Consider the following 21,280-nt stretch of genomic DNA (forward strand, 5'->3'; position numbering starts at 1 on the left):
ACAGAAAGGAGAGGAGGGGGGACTTGGGAAAAGTTGCAGATAATGGCCTATTTGCCTAATAAACCCAATTACAAAGTTTCTTAAAATCACCTTAAGTATTGATTTCTGCAAAAAAAATTAAACAGCAGTGACACTTTAAGGTGGAAGTGTTCATTGTTTGTAGGGGAGCTTCTGAACACAGGGAAGAGCTGTGCTATTCTCTTCCTTCATACTTGATGATTTTATATCCAGCATTAACATCAATGTACGATGAAGGCATTCAGCGTATTATGGATCAGAAGGAGGAAAAAAAAAAGCTAGTAGCCATAACTGAGATAAATTCTCTCCTCAGTGTGGTGTGTCCTCGGTGTGCTGTGCCCGCTGTAGGCCGGATGTGTATGAGAGGTTAATTTTACAGAATGAGCTCCCCCTCATAGTCGATACCTTCCATAGAAGACGTAAATCACCAGATTTTGACTTTTCTCTCTTAAAGTGAAAGTAAACCTTGTTTCACTGCAACACTGATGAAAACCATTGAAATTTCTAATAATATGTATTTGAGAAAGGTTTTATAATCTCATCTACTGTCATTTATTGCATTTTTCTGGGAATTGATAGGTCTTATGTTAAGTGCTCTTTAAAGCGACTCTGTACCCACAATCTGACCCCCCCCAAACCATTTGTACCTTTGGATAGCTGCTTTTAATCCTAGATCTGTGCTGGGGTCCATTCGGCAGGTGATGCAGTTATTGTCCTAAAAAACAACTTTTAAATTTGCAGCCCCGTGCCCAAGGGGAGTATCTGTGCCCTAACTTTGCAACACCCCTCCGTCCTTCCTCCCCACCCTCTTTATTATTCGGAATGCCACTGGAAAATTTACTCCTGTTAACACATTGCACAGGTGCCTTAATGATCCAGCCCATGTGCCGAGCTGACACAGGTGGGGAATAGGAGACAATCTGCCTGGAGCATTCCTAATGATGAGGAGGGCGGGGAGGAGGAACAGAAAGGGTGTGCCAGCCTAATGCATACACAATCTAAGCCCCGACCGTTGGGCACGGGGCTGCCAGTTTAAAAGTTGTTTTTTAGGACAATAACTGCATCACCTGCCAAATGGACCCCAGGACAGATCTTGGATTAAAAGCAGCTATCCGAAGGTACAAGCGGTTTAGGGGGGGGGGGCGATCAGATTGTGGGTACAGAGTCGCTTTAAGGGTAGTTTCACACATACTGGATCTGCAGCAGATTTCACGGTGCAAATTCGCAGCGTGATCCGTGCCCTATACCCTCTATGGCAGTGAAACTCGCAGCGGGATGTCATCCCACTGGGAGAATGTCTGCAGCCCGCCCCATTAACTCCCTCGTCACCGGAGCTGATACGGCACCTGATCCCGCCCCTGGCCTCCTCCGGCTTGCCTCAGGGTTCCCGACGCCTTCACGTCCCGCTCAGCCAATCAGTGCGCTGCGGCGTGGTAGCGCTCTGATTGGCCGAGTGGGACGTGCAGGGAACCAGCAAAGCAAGCCGGAGGAAGCCGGGGACCAGGAGCCCGGGACTGCCCGGGACCAGGAGCTGCTCATCTGTCTGGGAAGAGAGGAGAAGAGACGCGCGACCGGCGGGGGAGCGTGGTGACAGGTGAGTTGGGTTTTGTTTTTTTTGTTTTTTTATCATGGGGGGAGATGGACAGCATGGGGGGGGGCTGGCTATGGGGGAGATGGACAACATGGGGGGGCTGGCTATGGGGGAGATGGACAACATGGGGGGGGGCTGGCTATGGGGGAGATGGACAACATGGGGGGCTGGCTATGGGGAAGATGGACAACATAGGGGGGGGCTGGCTATGAGGGAGATGGACAACATAGGGGGGGGGCTGGCTATGGGGGAGATGGACAACATGGGGGGGCTTGCTATGAGGGAGATGGACAACATAGGGGGGGGCTGGCTATGGGGGAGATGGACAACATGGGGGGGCTGGCTATGGGGGAGATGGACAACATGGGGGGCTGACTATAGGGGGAGATGGACAACATGAAGGGGGGCTATGGGGGAGATGGATAACATGGGGGCTTGCTATGGGGGAGATGGACAACATGGGGGGGCTGGCTATGGGGGAGATGGACAACATGGGGGGGGCTGGCTATGGGGGAGATGGACAACATGGGGGGGCTGGCTATGGGGGAGATGGACAACATAGGGGGGGCTGGCTATAGGGTAGATGGACAACATGAGGGGGGCTATATGGGGGGAATGGACAACATGAGGGGGCTATAGGGGATGGACAACATGAGGGGGCTATATGGGGGAATGGACAACATAAGGGGGATACCTATATTGAAGGACAACATGAGGGGGCTATATATATGGGGATGGACAACATAGGGGGGTACCTATATGGGGGATGGACAATATGGGGTGCCATTTATAAGGGGGACAACACAGGGGAGGCCATCTATAATGGGGAAAACACAGAGGGGACCATATACTGTAAGGGATATATATATATATATATATACACACACACACACATATATACTAGAGATGAGGGAACCTGGAGCATGCTTGAGTCCATCCGAACCCGAACTTTCGAACTTTCAGCATTTGATTAGCAGTGGCTGCTGAAGTTCGATAAAGCCCTAAGGCTATGTGGAAAACATGGATATAGTCATTGGCTGTATCCATGTTTTCCAGACAACCTTAGAGCTTTATCCAAGTTCAGCAGCCCCAGCTAATCAAATGCCGAGAGTTTGGGTTCGGATGGACTGGAACTCGAACCCGGTTCGCTCATCTCTAATACATACATAGTGTCAGGGCTGCCTACTAAATGAGGGTGTAAAGGGGCCAATACAGATGTGCAGTTAGTATAGAGATGAGGATGGTGACAGAGTGAGGAGCCTAATATATTTCTCTGGCAGATTCTGTGGATTCGTGGCTCATAGAAGTTCTCATAATGACCCAGGGCAGATGGAGAAGATGAAAATGGAAGAACTCTGATCAGAGAAGACGACCCAGGGCAGATGGAGAAGATGAAAATGGAAGAACTCTGATCAGAGAAGACGTCCCCTGTGAGTCACCTGATATATTTGCACTGTAATGTATATGGTGTATACAACCTGTGTGGAGCTGCATCCACCTCTATATGACTGTATGAGGTGATGGTGATCTGTGTACAGTGGATTATTCAGTAGCAGCGGTGGTGTTAGTCAGTAATGTGGTGGTGTTAGTCAGTAATGTGGTGGTGTTAGTCAGTAGCAGTGGTGGTGTTAGTCAGTATGTGGTGGTGTTAGTCAGTAATGTGGTGGTGTTAGTCAGTAGCAGTGGTGGTGTTAGTCAGTATGTGGTGGTGTTAGTCAGTAATGTGGTGGTGTTAGTCAGTAGCAGTGGTGGTGTTAGTCAGTATGTGGTGGTATTTGTTGCTTGTAATCCGGTACTGTGTTTTATTGGTCTTAGTATACTGGATTTGGCCAGTAACAATATAGTGATGGTATTGGTTGTGGTGTGGCGGTAATATTTCCCCCTTGTATACTGGTATTATTGGTAATATTGGTATACAGGATTTGGTCAGTAACAGTATGGCGGTGATATGTATGGTGATAATATTTCCCTCCTATATAATGGTATTATTGGTAATATCAGTCTTGGTATACAGGATCTGGTCAGTAACAGTATGGCGGTAATATGTGTGGGGATATTTGCTCTTTATATACTGGTGTCATTGGTAGCTGTGTGATTTTTGTATCTAAGTATACAGCGTTATCATACAAAGGAAATAGTCTTATAGCCCAATTACACCGGCCAATTATGGGTAACAAACAATCCTAGGAAGCCCCATGTAAAAGTGCCAGAGATCAGCTGACACGCAAATGCCCGATAGTCGGCTGATTTGATCTTTTGTGCGTCTGTAATAATCATTGCTGTTGGCCGCACATCTCTATATATTCCTGCCCTGCTGATTAGCAATCGTTTGCAGCCCCATACTGCCCCAAATCACGCCGTGTTAATGTACCCTTATTATTGTGACCATAAATAAGTATAGTGGCAGAAGGGTGGGCCCCAAGAATGATTTCCCCTGGTGGGCCCAAGGTACTCCAGTCCGACACTGAGTATAAGTCATTGCATAATACTAGGATAAACCATATTTGGCTGGTCAGTGGATGTCCAAAGCCCTTGATACCCAAGACAAATGAGCTGCTTTCATTCTAGTTAGGGAGGCTAGGCTGCAATACCTGCAAAGAAAGGGCCTACATGCCCTTATACCTAATTACTTTAGCAATGATAGGCTCTTGGATTGTGATTAAAGGTCTGTGCATACAAAGTAAACTACTAAAACTATAATGTCAACTCCTATTACCCTTACATTTAAGCTGACATTTATACTTCTAGGAGGTGGTTAGAGAGATGGAAAAAGAAATCTCTGATAGAAAAACTTTTCACACCATACTTGATCTTTTCCGAACCCCAGGAATGAGACGTATCACAGTGTGTTTGATGATGGTCTGGTGAGTTTGTAGTCATCATTCTTTAATGTGAGGTAAACTTTGTGTAAAGTTGGTTTATATGGCTTTACATTAACCCCTTAGTGACCGCCGATACGGCTTTTTACGGCGGTCACTAAGGGTCATCATTCTGCTGCCATCAGCTTTTTAAGGCGATGGCAGAGAATAAGATTGCGGGGCCAGGAAGGCCCCCACCCCATCCCCCCCCCTGTACCGACAATCGCCGGCATTAACGTTATAGCGCGGCCGTTGGTAACAGGGATTACCGGTGCCGCCGCCTTTCATCTCCCCCCGCCAAAATAAGTGTCCCCCAGACCTCAGATCAGCCCTTCTTAGTAGTCAGTCACTAACCCCCCTCCCCGGGCTGCCATCATTTCCAAGATGGCCACCGCCAATGCTGTGAACAGACTTATGTCTGTTCACAGCGATGGAAAAGTGAAAACAAATCAAAGTCCCATGCTCTCCACCACCGGAGGTAGCGGAGAGCATGGGGCAGTGATCGGGGACCCCCCTGTGGGGTCCCCGTACAAGCGATCAGCGGTATATACTATATACTGCTGATCGCTTGTGCCATGTGGAGCCCGGCACTTTTTATCCCCTGTCACCATAAATAATTGGTGACAGGGGATAAAAAGTGATGTGTCCGTCCCCCCAAAGTCGCACCAACCCCCCCAGTCAACCCCCTGTCCCCCAGTCACCCCCCCCCCTTCCCCATATACGTTACCTGATCCTGGAGCTCTGAAAATTTTAAGTGACAGAGACCAATTTGGTCTCTGTCCCTGAACTATGATTACTGTGATACAAAATATCACAGTAATCATAGTAATATAGTGAAAATGAATGTATAAAGTACAAAAAGTGACAAACATACAAAAAAATAAAACACACCCTTTTTATTATAGTAATAATTGCAGTTTACTCCCAAATTACCCCTAACCCCCCAGATTACCCGAAACCACCGCATGTTGCCCATAACAACCACACGTTGCCCGTAACCACCGCACGTTGCCTGTAATCACCGCACGTTGCCCGTAATCACCGCACGTTGCCCGTAACCACCGCACGTTGCCCGTAACCACCGCACATTGCCCGTAACCACCGCACATTGCCCTTAACCACCCCAAATTGCCAGTGACCCCTCCAGATTGCCCGTAACCACCCCAAATTACATGTACCCACCACAGATTACCTATAAGCACTTCAGTCTATCAGTAACAATTCTAGATTGTCTGTAACCCTTCCAGGTTGCACATAACCCCCCCCCCCCCAGGTTGCCTGTAATCACGCCAGATTACATGTAACCCCCCTGATTGCACGTAACCACCGCACGTTGCCTCTGACCACGCCACGATGCCTCTGACCACCGCACGTTGCCTCTGACCACCGCACGTTGCCTCTGACCACAGCACGTCGCCTCTGACCACCACACGTCGCCTCTGACCACGCCACGTCGCCTCTGACCACGCCACGGCGCCTCTGACCACCGCACATTGCCTCTGACCACCCCAAATTGCCAATGACCCCCTCCAGATTGCGGTAACCATGCCAGATTACAGGTACCCGCCCCAGATTGCCTATAAGAACTTCAGTTTATCCGTAACCACCCCATATTGCCCGTAACCACCTCACATTGCCCGTAGCCACCCCAGATTGTCTGTAAGCACTGCAGGTTGCCCATAACCACCCCATGTTGCCCGTATTCACCCCAGATTGTCTGTAAGCACTGCAGGTTGCCCGTAACCATCCCACGTTGCCCATAACCACCCCAGATTGTCTGTAAGCACTGCAAGTTGCCCGTAACCACCCCACGTTGCCCGTATCCACCCCAGATTGTCTGTAAGCACTGCAGGTTGCCCGTAACCACCCCACGTTGCCCGTAACCACCCCACATTGTCTGTAAGCACAGCAGGTTGCCCGTAACCACCGCACGTTGCCTCTGACCACGCCACGTCGCCTCTGACCACGCCACGTCGCCTCTGACCACCGCAGGTTGCCTCTGACCACCGCAGGTTGCCTCTGACCACCGCACGTTGCCTCTGACCACCCCAAATTGCCAATGACCCCCTCCAGATTGCGGTAACCATGCCAGATTACAGGTACCCACCCGAGATTACCTATAAGCACTTCAGTTTATCCGTAACCACCCCACATTGCCCGTAACCACCCCACGTTGCCCGTAACCACCCCAGATTGTCTGTAAGCACTGCAGGTTGCCCGTAACCACCCCATGTTGTCCGTAACCACCCCAGATTACCTGTAACCACCTTAGGTTGCCCATAACCACCCCAGACTGTCCGTAACCACCCCACATTACCTGTAATCTAATTTTTTTTATTTTATTTTAGTAACTGCGCTATTCTAATAACCATTACTAGCTGCGGTTTTGCTCCAGCAAATTGGCGCTCCTTCCCTTCTGAGCCCCGCTGTGTGCCCATACTGTGGTTTATGCCCACATATGAGGTACCGTATTACTCAGAAGAACCTGATTTACAGATTTTGGGGTACATATTCTCTCCTATTCCTCGTGAAATTGAGAAACTTCAAACTAAACCAACATATTATTGGAAAAATTCGAGTTTTTCATTTTTACTGGCCAATTTTGAATACTTTCCTCTAATACCTGTGGGATCAAAATGGTCACCACACCCCAAGATGAATTCTTTGAGGGGTGCACTTTCCAAAATGGGGTAACTTTTGGGGGGAATCTATTCTGCTGACACTAGAGGGGCTCTGCAAACGCATCTGGTGCTCAGAAACTTCTTCAGAAAAATCTGCACTGAAAATGCTAATTGGCACTCCTTCCCTTCTGAGCCCGGCTGTGTGCCCATACAGTGGTTTATGCCCACATATGGGGTACCGTTCTACTCAGGAGAACCTGCGTTACATATATTAGGGTGACATTTCTCTCCTGTTCCTCGTGAAATTGAGAAATTTCAAACTAAAGGAACATATTATTGGAAAAATTCGAGTTTTTCATTTTTACTGTCTACTTTTGAATACTTTCCTCTAATACCTGTGGGGTCAAAATGCTCACCACACCCCAAAATGAATTCTCTGAGTGGTGTACTTTCCAAAATGGAGTGACTTATTGGGAAATTTTACTCTGCTGGCACTACAGGGGCGCTGCAAACGGACCTGGCGCTCAGAAACTTCTTCAGCAAAATCTGCATTAAAAAAGCTAATTGGCGCTCCTTTCCTTCTGAGCCCTCCTGTGTGCCCATGCAGTGGTTTATGCTCACATATGAGGTACCTTTTCACTCAGGAGAACCTGCGTTACAAATTTTGGGGTACTTTTTTTCTCTTGAGATTGTAATTGTAATTTGTGAAATTGAGAAATTTCAAACTAAACGAACATATTATTGGAAGAATTCGAGTTTTTCATTTTTACTGTCTTCTTTTAAATACTTTCCTGTAATACCTGTGGGGTCAAAATGGTCACCACACACCAAGATGAATTCTTTGAGGCGTGCACTTTCCAAAATGGGTTGACTTGTGGGGGGTTTTCTCTCTGCTGACACTACAGGGGCACTGCAAACGCACCTGGCGCTCGGAAACGTCTTCAGCAAAATCTGCATTGGAAAAGCTAATTGGCGCTCCCTTTCTTCTGAGCCCCCCTGTGTGCCCATACAGTGGTTTACGCCCACATATGGGGTACCGTTGTACTCAAGAGAACCTGCGTTACAAATTTTGGGTTGCTTTTTCTCTCATGTTCCTTTTGAAAATGAGAAACTTTAATCTAAACGTATATATTATTGGAAAATTTTAATTTTCCATTTTTTTACTGCCTAATTGTGAATACTTTCCTCCAGCCCCTGTAGGGTTACAATACTCATTATAACCCTAGATTAATTCTTTAAGGTGTCTATTTTCCTAAATGGGGTCACTTATGGGGGTTTTCAGGATACCAGACTTCTAAATCCATTTAAAAAAAGAACTGGTCCCTAAAAAAATCAGTTTTGGAAACTTTCACGAAAATGTGATAATTTGCCGATAAAAAAGGGCCAATGCAATGCATGGTGTTTTTTACTGGTGTTTTTTCCTTTCTGTGTGAAAGTCTCTATGAAAAGTTTGGGTCAACATTTTTCTTCGAATGTGGACTTCAATGCTGAAATCCATGTTCAGGTCAAAATGCCAACCTGAATGTCCCTACTCCAGAAAGGAAGGGGTTAGTTGATCCCTTCCTTGCTGGAGCGGGTGGCAGACACAGCGCAAACAGTTTTCTGTGTGCCCCGGGGGGATGCAGAACGGCACTTTCTGTTCCCCAGGGAGTTAAATGAACCCCCTGTGGACGAGACAGTGCTCTGTTCTTGAAGGGGGGGGGGGGTAACTTACCCTCCGGTCTTCTACCCGTTGTTGTCTTGTAATCAGCGGCTGAGCAGGGACACTGCTTCAGCCCCTGATTGGCTGACCTAATGCGTGAACATTGTAAGCTCAGCCAATCAGCGGCTGCAGCGGCTGATTTGCAGATTTCCATATTAGAAGAGGCAGAGCCTGGAAACTTAAAGGGGCTATCCAGCGCTACAAAAACATGGCCACTTTTCCCCCTACTGTTGTCTCCAGTTCAGGTGTGGTTTGCAATTAAGCTCCATTTACTTCAATGGAACTGAGTTTCAAAACCCCAGCCAAACTGGAGACAACAGTAGGGGGAAAGTTGCCATGTTTTTGTAGCGCTGGAAAACCCATTTAAATTTCAGTGTGCCAGGCTCTGCTGAGGAAGGAAGACATCAAGGTGAAAACCTCCTTCCTTGCTAGGATTGGTACATGGTGACATCAATGTGGCCCCCATGGGGTTAAGTAAGGATGGCATGCATCCTTGCTTAACCCCCTGGGGGCCACATTTTTAGTCTGGCACACAAAGGTTTAAGACTTAACCCCTTGTGTGCCATACTGTAAGCAGCATCTGCTAAGTGCAGAACACCTGTCAGAATGATTGAGGGCAACCCTATATGTTTTGTTTCTAAAGTAAATATTTATTTTTGAAAAAAATGCATAGGGTTCCTCCTTTTCCATAATCAGCCAGATTTAAAAACCAAACAGCAGCAGCCTAGTAGTATCAGGGTGAGAAGGGCCATTTTTTTGGCCCTTCCCAGGCTAAACTAATAATACCGGTCTCTTACTGCCCATTCCAGGAGCGGCAAATTTGGTGCTTCGGGACTACTGGTAATGCCAGTATTGCCCTGGTGGCATTGGATACTAAGTTATTTTGGAGGGGGGATTAGTGTTTTATAGCGGCTAACACTAGGCCCCCGACTTAGTAATGGATGCCATCTATCAGACAGCTTCCACTACTAAGTCTGAAAGTAAAGAAAAATAAAAAAACACAACACAATGCATGGCATCCACACTTAACCCTTTGTGTGCCAGACTGAACAATGTGGCCCCCAGGAGGTAAGTGAGGATGCATGCCACCCTCAATTAACCCCAGGGGGCCACATTTATGTCACAATATTCCCATCCCAGCAAGGAAGGGGGTTAATTGCCCCGCTTCCTTGCTGGGATGGGTACAGTGCTGGGGAGCCTATTGATACTCACCCCGATGTCTTCTATCTTCAGCAGAGCCTGGCACTCTGAGATTTAAGTGTTCCAGGCTCTGCTTCTTAAAAAATGGAGCCGCTAAAGCAATGTCCCTGCTCAGCCGCTGATGAGAAGACGGCGGGAAGAAGACCGGAGAGTAAGTTAACACTCCTCCGCACCCCTCTCAAGGAACGGAGCACAGTCTCGTCCATAGGGGCTTCATTTAACCCCCTTGGGACAAGACTGTCACCCCCTGGACCACAGTTTGACCCACAGGGGGTTACGTTAACCCCCTGGGGACCAGACAGTGGTGTTTTTCTGCCAGAAAAATGCCACTAAAAAATGCCATAGCATAGCCTAGAGTTGCAAAAACAAGGAGGGGAGAAAAATGCCAATACAAAAAAAGCCATGTGTGTAAGGGAAATCAACTTGGGAACAAATAAAAGAAAGGGTAGTGGAGCTCACAATACAGTAATGTACTTGAGGTCAATGGTCAGCCCTGTACCATGGGATTGAAAAATGCAATGAAGAAAATGTATATATGACCAATCCTCAAAAGTTCATTACGAATAAGTTGTATAATTTATTTTTATAAGTAGTTTAAAATATATTCCTTAGTATGGATGCTTAAAATAAAAAATATATATCTTTTTACTGCACTGTATTGTTTTTTTTATTTAAACCTCTATACTAATGAATATATTTTAAACTACTTATTAAAATAAATTATACATCTTATTCGTAATGCACTTTTGAGAATTGGTCATATATACATTTTCTTTAACCCCTTAGGGACCAAGCCTGTTTGAGCCTTAATGACCAGGCTCATTTTTCAAAATCTGACCTGTCTCACTTTATGCGCTCATAGCTCAGTAATGCTTTAACATATGCTAGCGATTCTGAGATTGTTTTTGTGTAACATATGGTACTTTATATTAGTGGCAAAATTTGGTCACTATCTTTTGTGTTTTTTGTGAAAAACATAAAAATATCATGAAAAATTTAAAAAATTTGCACTTTACAAACTTTGAAATTTTTTACTTCTAAAAAAAAAAGAAAGTCGTATCACATAAATTAGTTACTAGGTCACATTACCAATATGCCCTCTTTATTCTGGCATAATTTCGTAAACATATTTTACTTTTCTTGGGTGTTACAGGGCTTAGAAATGTATCAGCAAATTATAAATTTTTCATGAAATTTCCAAAACTAATTTTTTTAAGGACCAGTTCTTTTTTTTAAGTGTGTTAAGGAGGCTTGTATACTTGAAACCCCCATAAATGACCCCATTTTGGAAACTACACACCCTAAGGAATTAATGTAGGGGTATAATGAGCATTTTAACCCTACAGGGGCTGGAGGAAAGTATTCACAATTAGGCCGGAAAAAAAATGGAAAATTAAAATTTTCCAATAATATATACGTTTAGATTAAAGTTTCTCATTTTCAAAAGGAACATGAGAGAAAAAGCAACCCAAAATTTGTAACGCAGGCTCTCTTGAGTACAACGGTACCCCATATGTGGGCGTAAACCACTGTATGGGCACACAGGGGGGCTCAGAAGAAAGGGAGCGCCAATTAGCTTTTCCAATGCAGATTTTGCAGAAGACGTTTCCGAGCGCCAGGTGCGTTTGCAGTGCCCCTGTAGTGTCAGCAGAGAGAAAACCCCCCATAAGTCAACCCATTTTGGAAAGTGCACGCCTCAAAGAATTCATCTTGGTGTGTGGTGACCATTTTGACCCCACAGGTATTACAGGAAAGTATTTAAAAGAAGACAGTAAAAATGAAAAACTCGAATTCTTCCAATAATATGTTCGTTTAGTTTGAAATTTCTCAATTTCACAAATTACAATTACAATCTCAAGAGAAAAAAAGTACCCCAAAATTTGTAACGCAGGTCCTCCTGAGTACAATGGTACCCCATATGGGGGCGGCGTAAACCACTGTATGGGCACACAGCGCAGCTCAGAAGGCAAGGAGCGCCAGTTAGCATTTTCAGTGCAGATTTTGCTGAACAAGTTTTCAGGCGCCAGGTGCGTTTGCAGTGCCCCTGTAGTGTCAGCAGAGTGAAACCCCGCCATAAGTCACCCCATTTTGGAAAGTGCACCCCTCAAAGAATACGTCTTGGGGTGCAGTGAGCATTTTGACCCCACAGGTATTAGAGGAAAGTATTCAAAAGTAGACAGTAAAAATGAAAAACTAGAATTTTTCCAATAATATGTTTGTTTAGTTTGAAATTTCTCAACTTCACAAGGAAAGGGAGAGAAAGCGCCCCCCAAAATCTGTAACGCAGGTTCTCCTGAGTAAAACGGTATACCATACGTGGGCATAAACCACTGTATGGGCACACAGGAGGGCTCAGAAGGAAGGGAGCGCCAATTAGCATTTGCAGTGCAGATTTTTCTGAAGAAGTTTCTGAGCGCCGGGTGCGTTTGCAGCGCCACTGTAGTGTCCGCAGAAGAGAAACCCCCCAAAAGTCACCCCATTTTGGAAAGGGAACCCCTCAAAGAAGTCATCTTGGGGTGCAGTGAGGATTTTGACCCCACAGGTATTAGAAGAAAGGATTCAAAATTAGAAAGTAAAAATGAAAAAAAATGAATTTTTTCAATAATATGTTTGTTTAGCTTGAAATTTCTCAATTTCACGAGAAACAGGAGAGAAAATGCACCGCAAAATTTGTAAAGCAGGTTCTCCTGAGTACAACGGTTCCTCATATGTGGGCATAAACCACTGTATGGGCACGCAGCAGGGCTCAGAAGGGAAGGAGCATCATTTTGCTGAAGCAAAACCGCAGCTAGTATCGGTTATTAGAATAGCGCAGTTGCTTAAAAAATTTTTTTTTAATTAGATTACAGGTAATCTGGGGTGGTGACGGGCAACCTGGGAGTGTTGACTTGCCATCTGGGGTGGTGACGGGCAATTTGGGGTGGTACGAGCAGTCTGTGGCAATCTGCGGTGTTTATGGGCAATCTGGGGGTGTTTACTGGCTATCTGGGGTGGTTATGGGCAATCTGGGGTGGTTACGGGCAATCTGGGGGTGTTTACTGGCTATCTGGGGGTGTTTACTGGCTATCTGGGGTGGTAACGGACAATCTGGGGGTGTTTACCGACTATCTAGGGGTGTTTACTGGCTATATGGGGTGGTAACGGACAATCTGGGGGTGTTTACTGCCTATATGGGGTGGTAACGGACAATCTGGGGGTGTTTACTGGCTATCTGAGTTGGTGACGGGCAATCTGGGGGGGGGTCACAGGCAAACTGGGGTGGTGATGGTCAATCTGGGGGAGGAGTGACAGGCAATCTGGGGTGGGTACGGGCAATCTGGGGTGGTTACAAGCAATTTGGGGTGGTTACAGGCAATCTGGGGTGGTTACAGGCAATCTGTAGTGGTTATCGGTATCCTGTGGCAATCTAGGGTGGTTACAGGCAATCTGGGGGTGTTTACTGGCTATCTGGGGTGGTTACGGGTAATCTGAGCAGTTACAGGTAAACTGGAATGGTTATGAATAATCTGGGGTGCTTACAGGTAATGTGGGGTGGTTACAGGTAATGCGGGGTGGTTACAGGTAATCTGGGGTGGTTACAGGTAATCTGGGGTGGTTACAGGTAATCCGGGGCACTTGACTTTTTATCCTGTTACCAATGATTTTTGGTGACAGGGGACAAAAAGTGTCGGCAGCATTTCGAACAAGTGATCAGTGGTATATAGTATATACCACTGATCACTTGTACCAGGACCACATCGGCTAGTCCCTGATCATTGCCCCATGCTCTCTGCCACCTCTGGTTGTGGAGAGAATGAGAGTTTGATCTTTTTTTAAGGGTACAAACACACTTGCTGTATCCGCAGCGAGTTTCTGGCTGCGTATTCGCAGCGAGACTCGCTGAGGATCCCGGCCATGTGTACTCAATGGCAGACAAACTCGCAGCAGGGATGTACATCCCTGCTGCGAGTTTGTCCGCAGCTCGCCCCGTTAACTCCCCGGCCGCGGGAGACTATACACCAGCTAATCCCGGCTACGGGGCTCCCGACGTCTTCACGGTCCGTTCAGCCAATCAGTGCTGCAGTGGGGCAGCGCACTGATTGGCTGAGCGGGACGTGCCGGGAATCAGCGAAGGACCAGATGATGTATAGTCGGGACCAGGTGATGTATAGTCTCCGGCGGGGGGTTAACAGGTCGGCCTTTGGACAAACTCGCAGCAGGGATGTACATCCCTGCTGCGAGTTTGTCTGCCATTGAGTACACAGGGCCGGGATCCTCAGCGAGTCTCGCTGCCAATGCCGATGTACCCTAAGGAATTAATCACTGTGAACACTAAGGTTATTCCGGGGGGGACAGGGGGGGGGGGGGACATGTATTCATCTCCTCTCACTGTGGATTAACGGTAAGAGGACATGAAAGCATGCAATGCCCATTACCGGTGGCCACCGTTATACTGGTAATAACGATGATCGTCGGTGCGGGGACTGGCCGGGACTGAGCCCACACTCTGCCCCGACTTCTCAGCGACCTCCAATAGCTGAGAGGAGGGGGCTGCGGGCATTACCGGCGCTGCTGCACTATTCTGCTGATGGAAGCAGAATAGAGCCCATTAGTGATCACCATAAAAATCCGTATCGGCAGTCACTAATAACATAATACATATATTCTCTGGGTCACTACGGTTACGGCGATACCACATTTGTATAGGTTTTTTTAACTATTACCACTTTGGCGCAATAGAAACTATCTTCCTAGCAAAAACCCACAAAAACTGTCACCACATCGCAAGATCCATAGCGTTCTTATCTTTTGCGCGACAGAGATGGTTTTGGGCTTATTTTATGCGGGAAGAGCTGTAGTTTCTATTAATACCAAGTTTTATATATATATGACTTTTTGATCTCTTTTATGGCGTATTTTCTAAAGTGGATTGATAAAATACAGCTATTCTGGTACTGTTTTTTATTTATTTTTTTACAGCGTGTGTCGTGCGATATAATTATTGATATCGTTTTATAGATAACAATACCAAATATGTATAGGATTTGTGTTTTTGATCACTTTTAAGTAATGTTTAATAGTGTATGGGGAATGTAATGCATTTTTATTATGGGGGGGGGGCTGGGGGATTGTGATTGGTGCACTTTTTTTAACTTTTTTACACTAGTGTACATTACTGGTACACTACTGTAAGACTTAGATTACATTATACAATACACTGTACTGCTTCTGCAGTACAGTGTATTGTATTATGGGACCGTCCTGCTGACAGGCAGTAGCACAGCCACCACTGTCAGCAGGATGGCTTATCCATGGTAAGCCCGGGGGCCTTTATTAGGCCCCCGGAGTTACCATGGAGACGTCGGGGGAACCGGACAGCGCCGCAGGTCCACTTACGTGATCGGAGGTCCCACGGCGCCGTCCAGACCCCCCTACGTCTCCACGTACACACCAGAACCCGTTAGATGCCGCTGTCATGCTTTGACAGCGGCATTTTACGGGTTAAACTGTCCGGAGCGGAGAATCCTCTGCTACGGACAGTTACAGGAGGGGGTCAGCGGTCACACTGACCGCTGACCCCCCGCTCGGCTGCCGCCGCCGGGCGGCAGTTCGTTCCAATGTGTACGCCGATAAAAGGCGTACGCATCGGAATAAAGCCCATTAGTGGCCATCGTGAAAAGGCAGCACGGTGGTCACTAAGGGGTTAAATCATAAACTTCAAATGACTTCCAGCTTACATCAGGCCGCAGATGTTTTTGCTAAAAGAAAATAAAGAAGAAAACAAACAAACAAAGCCATGGCGTTTTTATTGACGTTTTTACTAGAAAAAGAGGCAGTGTGAAGGCAGCCTGAAAGAATGGGATCACTCTTTTACTAATCCCACTCTTTATAGGCAGAGCAATTACTGTATTAGATGATAGATCTGTGACTGTGTGTGTATAACTGGATGCTCTGCTTGCCAGCGCCCCCACTGGTTTCTGTGCCCGGGGCAGCTGCCCTTCCCCCCTCCCTACAACACTGTTGCTGTGCACCTGCTCTGTGTCTGCGGTGCACACAAGCCTGGAACCTGGGGGCGTGTCTTGTTGCTGCACAGCAGGATAAACTGCCACTTCCAAGATGGCTGCTCTCACCAGCGGTTTCTATGGCAACACAATCATACTAAAATGACTGAATGCTTTCAGAGGTAACTTTTTCTATGTTACACTATATTTACCTGCCCACTGCTGGAATATACCCTATTATGCTCAATTGCTAATTGTTAAAAAAAGAAAAAGCCTCACACATCAGTAATCTTAATTATACTTTTTTATTAAATTCATTATAGTTGTAACACTATTAGTAGGTGCCATTTTAGATAGATAGATAGATAGATAGGGGGGGGGGGTAAGGGAAAGGAGGGGATGGGAAGGGAAAGGAGGGGATGGGAAGGGAGGGGAGGGGATGGGAAGAGGTTTAGGCGAAGCATCTCCTCATACGGCTCCAAGCTTTCCTCATCCTGACACATATGTTGGTGAAGATTTGATGTCGGGGTCTCCTCTGGACTTCCTCCATGTAGGTCTCCATCATACTTTCCTCCTCCACCTCTTCGCTCATGCTGATTACCTCCTCTTCCACAAACACCAAATCAGCAACATCCTCGGGATGGGGAAACCTGGTGTTTCTGATGTTTCCTGCCATTCTGAACATCTTGGAGCTGCTCACTAAGAGGGCGTCCATAGTCTGTTCCAGAGATGTGTCCTCTTCCGCCTCCATGTATTTCGCTAGGTTCTGTAGAGTCAGCTGCATATCCAGCAGGAGCTCCCCGGTCTTCTGGGGCCCATGTTTGGAGATAAAGCCCAGCTGCTTCCGCATCCTGGCAACTTTGGCCTTGTATGCTGCCATGTCTGGCAGAATCAATAGCAAATCAATCCTGAAAAAACGCAATCCGATCGCACTGGTGTTTCCTACTAGAGGATCATCCAGCAATGACTGTGGAGCAGGCAACGTCCACAGGTCTAGCGCCTACAGCTGGTATGTCACCGAGAGTCATTATGACATCATAGCCGTGATACACATAGGTAATAACACAGTATATTCCTATTGTCACTTTAATTGTTAAACCTCTATTGTTATTGTTGGCCTCTATATATCCTATAGTTTACATATTTGCAAATGATCAGTCATGTGTAGGGTTTATGAAGACGTCTAATTGAGTGAATTGCTAGAATTTATAAGATTAAAAAAATCCTAAACAAATGAAAAGTGGTGTTATGTTTTGTTTTTTAAATCTATACATTTTCCTTTCCTGTCCAGCAGTTCCTTGGTTATCTGTTCCTGGGAAAGCTGGGTGACAACCAATATGGCTAGTTTTACACTGTTGTCGTGTTTGGGGCAAAGGTATATTGCTGCTTTCTTGCAGCTACAAATTATAACTATAACACTGCCATCTGGTGGTCATAAAGTACCTAACATGTAAAGATTAGATCATACTGGACTATTTTTTTCCTACCTAGGGCTATTTTGTGCAGTGCTTCAGGCCAGGCGGGTGTTCGGGAAGTCTATTCATGTAAAAATCTTAAAGCCATGTACCTGATGGTAACCGATACACATAAGATGTCAGTCGTTTTAGTAAAAAGGGAAGGAAGCTGCTGACAATCCTATATTGACTAGGGAAACAGTAAATCTAAGGGGAACGCCCTGGCCACCCCCATTCATTACATTATTAAATTCTTTAAATTTAAAGAATTAGGTGCTTTCAGCCATCATTTATGTATTGTGTTTTTATTGCCTTTACTATTGTCTCTGCCAGTGATGTATTGAGGAAGCATTAGGAGATATAATGGTGATACCAGAATTATACTAGTGCTGACTGACAGGTTCAGATAGAAGATAATGTATGTCATTAAACAATCTATGTCTTATTTTTCATGCAGGTTTTCAACAAGTTTTGCTTATTATGGGCTCGCTATGAATCTACAGAAATTGGGAATCAGCATCTACCTCGTGCAGTTCTGTTTTGGTGCCATTGATGTCCCAGCCAAGTTTGTGGCAGCATTGACAATGAGCTATGTAGGGTGACGGGTGATACAGGCCATGTTACTTATTCTTGCTGGTGCCATGATAATTGCAAATATATTCATACCAGTAGGTAACTTGAACATACTGTAATCCCTAGTCTTACAGGAGTTAAAAATATGTGTGTCTGGGCTCAGGCTGGGTGATCCCTCTCAGCCAGTGATTGGTGGGAGTGTGTTTAGCCTGCATGTAAAAAGCAGGTAGTGGCAGCCAGCCAGGATCAGGGTAGGTAAGTATAGGGGTTTTTTTTGTTGTTTTTATTTTTATCCCAGCATGAGCTCAGACACACATTTTATTTTGCTGGAAACCCCCTCTAATTCAGCATAGTCTATATAAAGGACTACTTTGTGTTTACACACTCATGCTTTTTCATAGTATTTATATGAGTGCTGTGCACATATGGGGAAATTTATCAAGGTACTTGTGCTGTTTTACTGAGGTTTATTGGTTTCTGTGGCCTAAGTTCTTTCATGTAGTTTTGTGTTGTGCATATTCCGTTTGCACTGTTGGTTCTGTATTATAATTAAAGGGGTATTCCGCTTAAACTTAACTTTTCATATGTTGCTTCCTATGGTGAGACTAACAATTCCATCCAAACTTTTTATTGTCTTTTCAGTCTCCTTTCCCCAGTTCTCAGCTGCTGCTTTCTGCTGAAGACACAAAAACTGTGTTTGAGCTGTTCTCATCCTTCCTCCCTTCCCAGACGGCTGATGTAGACAAGGAGGATTAATCACAGTGAGTTCATCAGCAACTTGACCTCAGATTAACCATCCCAGCATTACAAAGAAACCACAAAGCTGCAGATAAGCCAGTCAGGGACTTGTTTACATCAGCATCTCAGAAGAGTGAGAGGGAGAAATGGAGACAAAAGCTCACACACTGATTTTTGTGGCTTTAGTAGAAAGCAGCAGCTCAGAACTGGGTGAAGTAGACTTATTAAATAATAACAAGTGTGAAAGCAATTGTTAGTCTTACCATGGGCAGAAACATATGAAACGTTAAGCTTAATACTCAAGCTTAATTGGAGATAAATTGTAATAAGAGTCACAGGGGTGATGCTGTTCTTGCAAGAAAGAAGCTGTGATTTTTTTCTCCCCTTTAAGATGGGCATGTGGTTTAACTTGTGTTGTGTATTACATACTATTTTTTTTTGTCATTTCTGAACTTTTTTAAAGAGTAGCCAAATTTAATTTTTTTTTTCTTGTGGCACAGATCATGTCCCCAAAACGGATCCATAACACCTACAGATGTGTATGGAGCCATATGATCTGCATGTGTGACAGTGGCCATAATGTCACATGATCTAATCTAATTCCTAGGACAAAAAGAGGGACATGTAAGGGGCAAAGAGGGACAGAGGGACGTGGGTCAAAAGTAGTAACTGTCCCTCCAAAAGAGGGACACTTGGGAGGTATGCTACTGAGATAAGGTAAGCCCTGCGGATTTATAATGGGGTCTATGGAAAAAGAGGGGAGCAACTGAAGGCTTTCTCCATAAGTCAGATGTTTCTTCTGAAACTTAACTGGCTGGTCATAATCTTAAACATTGTAAAAAAAAATAAAAAAATAAAAAAAAATAGCAGAAAACATTTAGGTCTGGACAACATTAACATAGGAGTAAGTTGAAGATCCTGGGCCTCAATACAAAATCCATTATAGGGCCCCTCACTATTTGTCATGTATACGTATAATACTTCCTATTTGACATCCCTTCAGACTCCAGTGCCTGAGTACAATTGTTACCTTTGCATCCCCTATTTTCAAGCCTCTGAACTAGGGTATACTATGTACTATGGAAAACATACTCAGCTTGGGAACCAGTATAGGGCTTACTGTTTCCAATACAATGCTGTTGGTCAAGTGGGATTTATAGTGAGGCAAATCAGCACGAGATAAAATAGTGGCTAGTCTCTGCTATGTACCCTATTGTTGAAACACTATTTTTGTTGGTGACAGTCATCATTATTATATTAGGCTATGGCTATAATAGGCTAAATAAGCAACATTGGAAATATAATAAAACTGTGCTAAAGGCCTTACCATCTTCCTTATTTGCTACAGTCAAACAGGTATGGGATTCTCAGACATGAATGCTAGAGTCGGGTCCGTGGTTGCACCAATGATTCATTTAATTGGAGATCACATCCCCATTCTGCCAGCTGTCATCTTTGGCACGGCTCCTGTCTTATTGGGAATTGCTGCTATTTGTCTGCTCACCGAGACTCACAATCAGCCTCTGACTGACACCATCAAAGAGGTTGAAGAAAGGTAAGTTGTCTATGGAATTACATTTTTATGGGGTAGCATCAACCTTAAAGTTAGGATAACCCGAGCATCCATGGCAATAAATGGATCACCAATGATCCACCTGAAAGTGCCATTGATCACCTTCACATCAGCGTAGTAATTGTTGGACACACATACAGTATATCATGTAGTATTGACAATCCTAATGGATTATAAGCATAAGGGCTTATCACTTATCACATCTATAGTGTTATCATTATGGGATATCCAAGACATTTCTGCTCCAATACACTACATATACTTTTCAAGGAAGTGAAGCCAGGAATGAAAAATCTTTTTGGTACTCGGCTTTTTGTTCAGGCTTAAGAGCAGATTATTACATATGCTTTTTTGTTATTTTTTCCTCAGGAGGCTAAAACTGATTTTGATAAAAGAAGATAAACGGAAAATGGAGCTTGCATTACTATCCCCAATACCGGACCCCTTAAAAGACACAGTATGAAAACGTTCAATCGTGAGGTCTCAACACCCCCATGTTGCGCATTGACAACTTAATTATCTCAAATAAGAGCCATGTGGATTATAAACTATTACTTCTGCTCTAAAATATTACATACTGAAGGACAATGGAGCAAACGTACCATTAATATGTGTATTTACTAAGGTAACACTCAAAGTGCAATCTGGGGTTGTTTCTGCACTCAACAGTTACCTGTAGATATAAATACCTGAGCTGTCATCTTGTGTGATCTTGTCATAGGGGCTGTCACGTACCCTGTATAAAATATATATATATATATATATATATATATATATATATATATATATATATCTTCATTGTTGTAACTCCCCCACTTGTATAAGTGTCACAAGAGACCTAGAGTCTCATTGATATTCACGATGTACAAGCTATATATAGTATCTATGTAATTGTATAATATGTGATGAAGGCGAACATTATTTCCTTGTGTAAAGTATCTTAAATAAAGTGCTTGTTTTTACAGTTGACT

General features: G+C 44.8%; 1 protein-coding gene across 5 annotated transcripts; it reads left to right on the forward strand.

The window, feature by feature from the left end:
• The first annotated feature begins 16,062 nt into the window (after nt 1–16,062).
• On the forward strand, nt 16,063–21,256 carry LOC138788073 (solute carrier family 22 member 20-like). Of its 5 annotated transcripts, XM_069965561.1 has the most exons (6): nt 16,063–16,153; nt 17,263–17,346; nt 17,883–18,018; nt 18,641–18,759; nt 20,085–20,291; nt 20,679–21,256. In XM_069965561.1, the coding sequence occupies exons 1-4, from the start codon at nt 16,134–16,136 to the stop codon at nt 18,752–18,754; spliced, it is 354 nt and encodes a 117-aa protein (XP_069821662.1). In that variant the 5' UTR covers nt 16,063–16,133; the 3' UTR covers nt 18,755–18,759; nt 20,085–20,291; nt 20,679–21,256. The 5 variants fall into 5 exon arrangements, 4 of the variants coding, with proteins under 4 accessions (XP_069821662.1, XP_069821665.1, XP_069821666.1 ...); XM_069965564.1 differs by lacking the exon at nt 18,641–18,759; XM_069965565.1 differs by lacking the exon at nt 17,263–17,346.
• The last annotated feature ends 24 nt before the right edge of the window (nt 21,257–21,280 follow it).

Source organism: Dendropsophus ebraccatus, chromosome 4, assembly GCF_027789765.1.
Source record: "Dendropsophus ebraccatus isolate aDenEbr1 chromosome 4, aDenEbr1.pat, whole genome shotgun sequence".
NCBI lineage: Eukaryota > Metazoa > Chordata > Amphibia > Anura > Hylidae > Dendropsophus > Dendropsophus ebraccatus.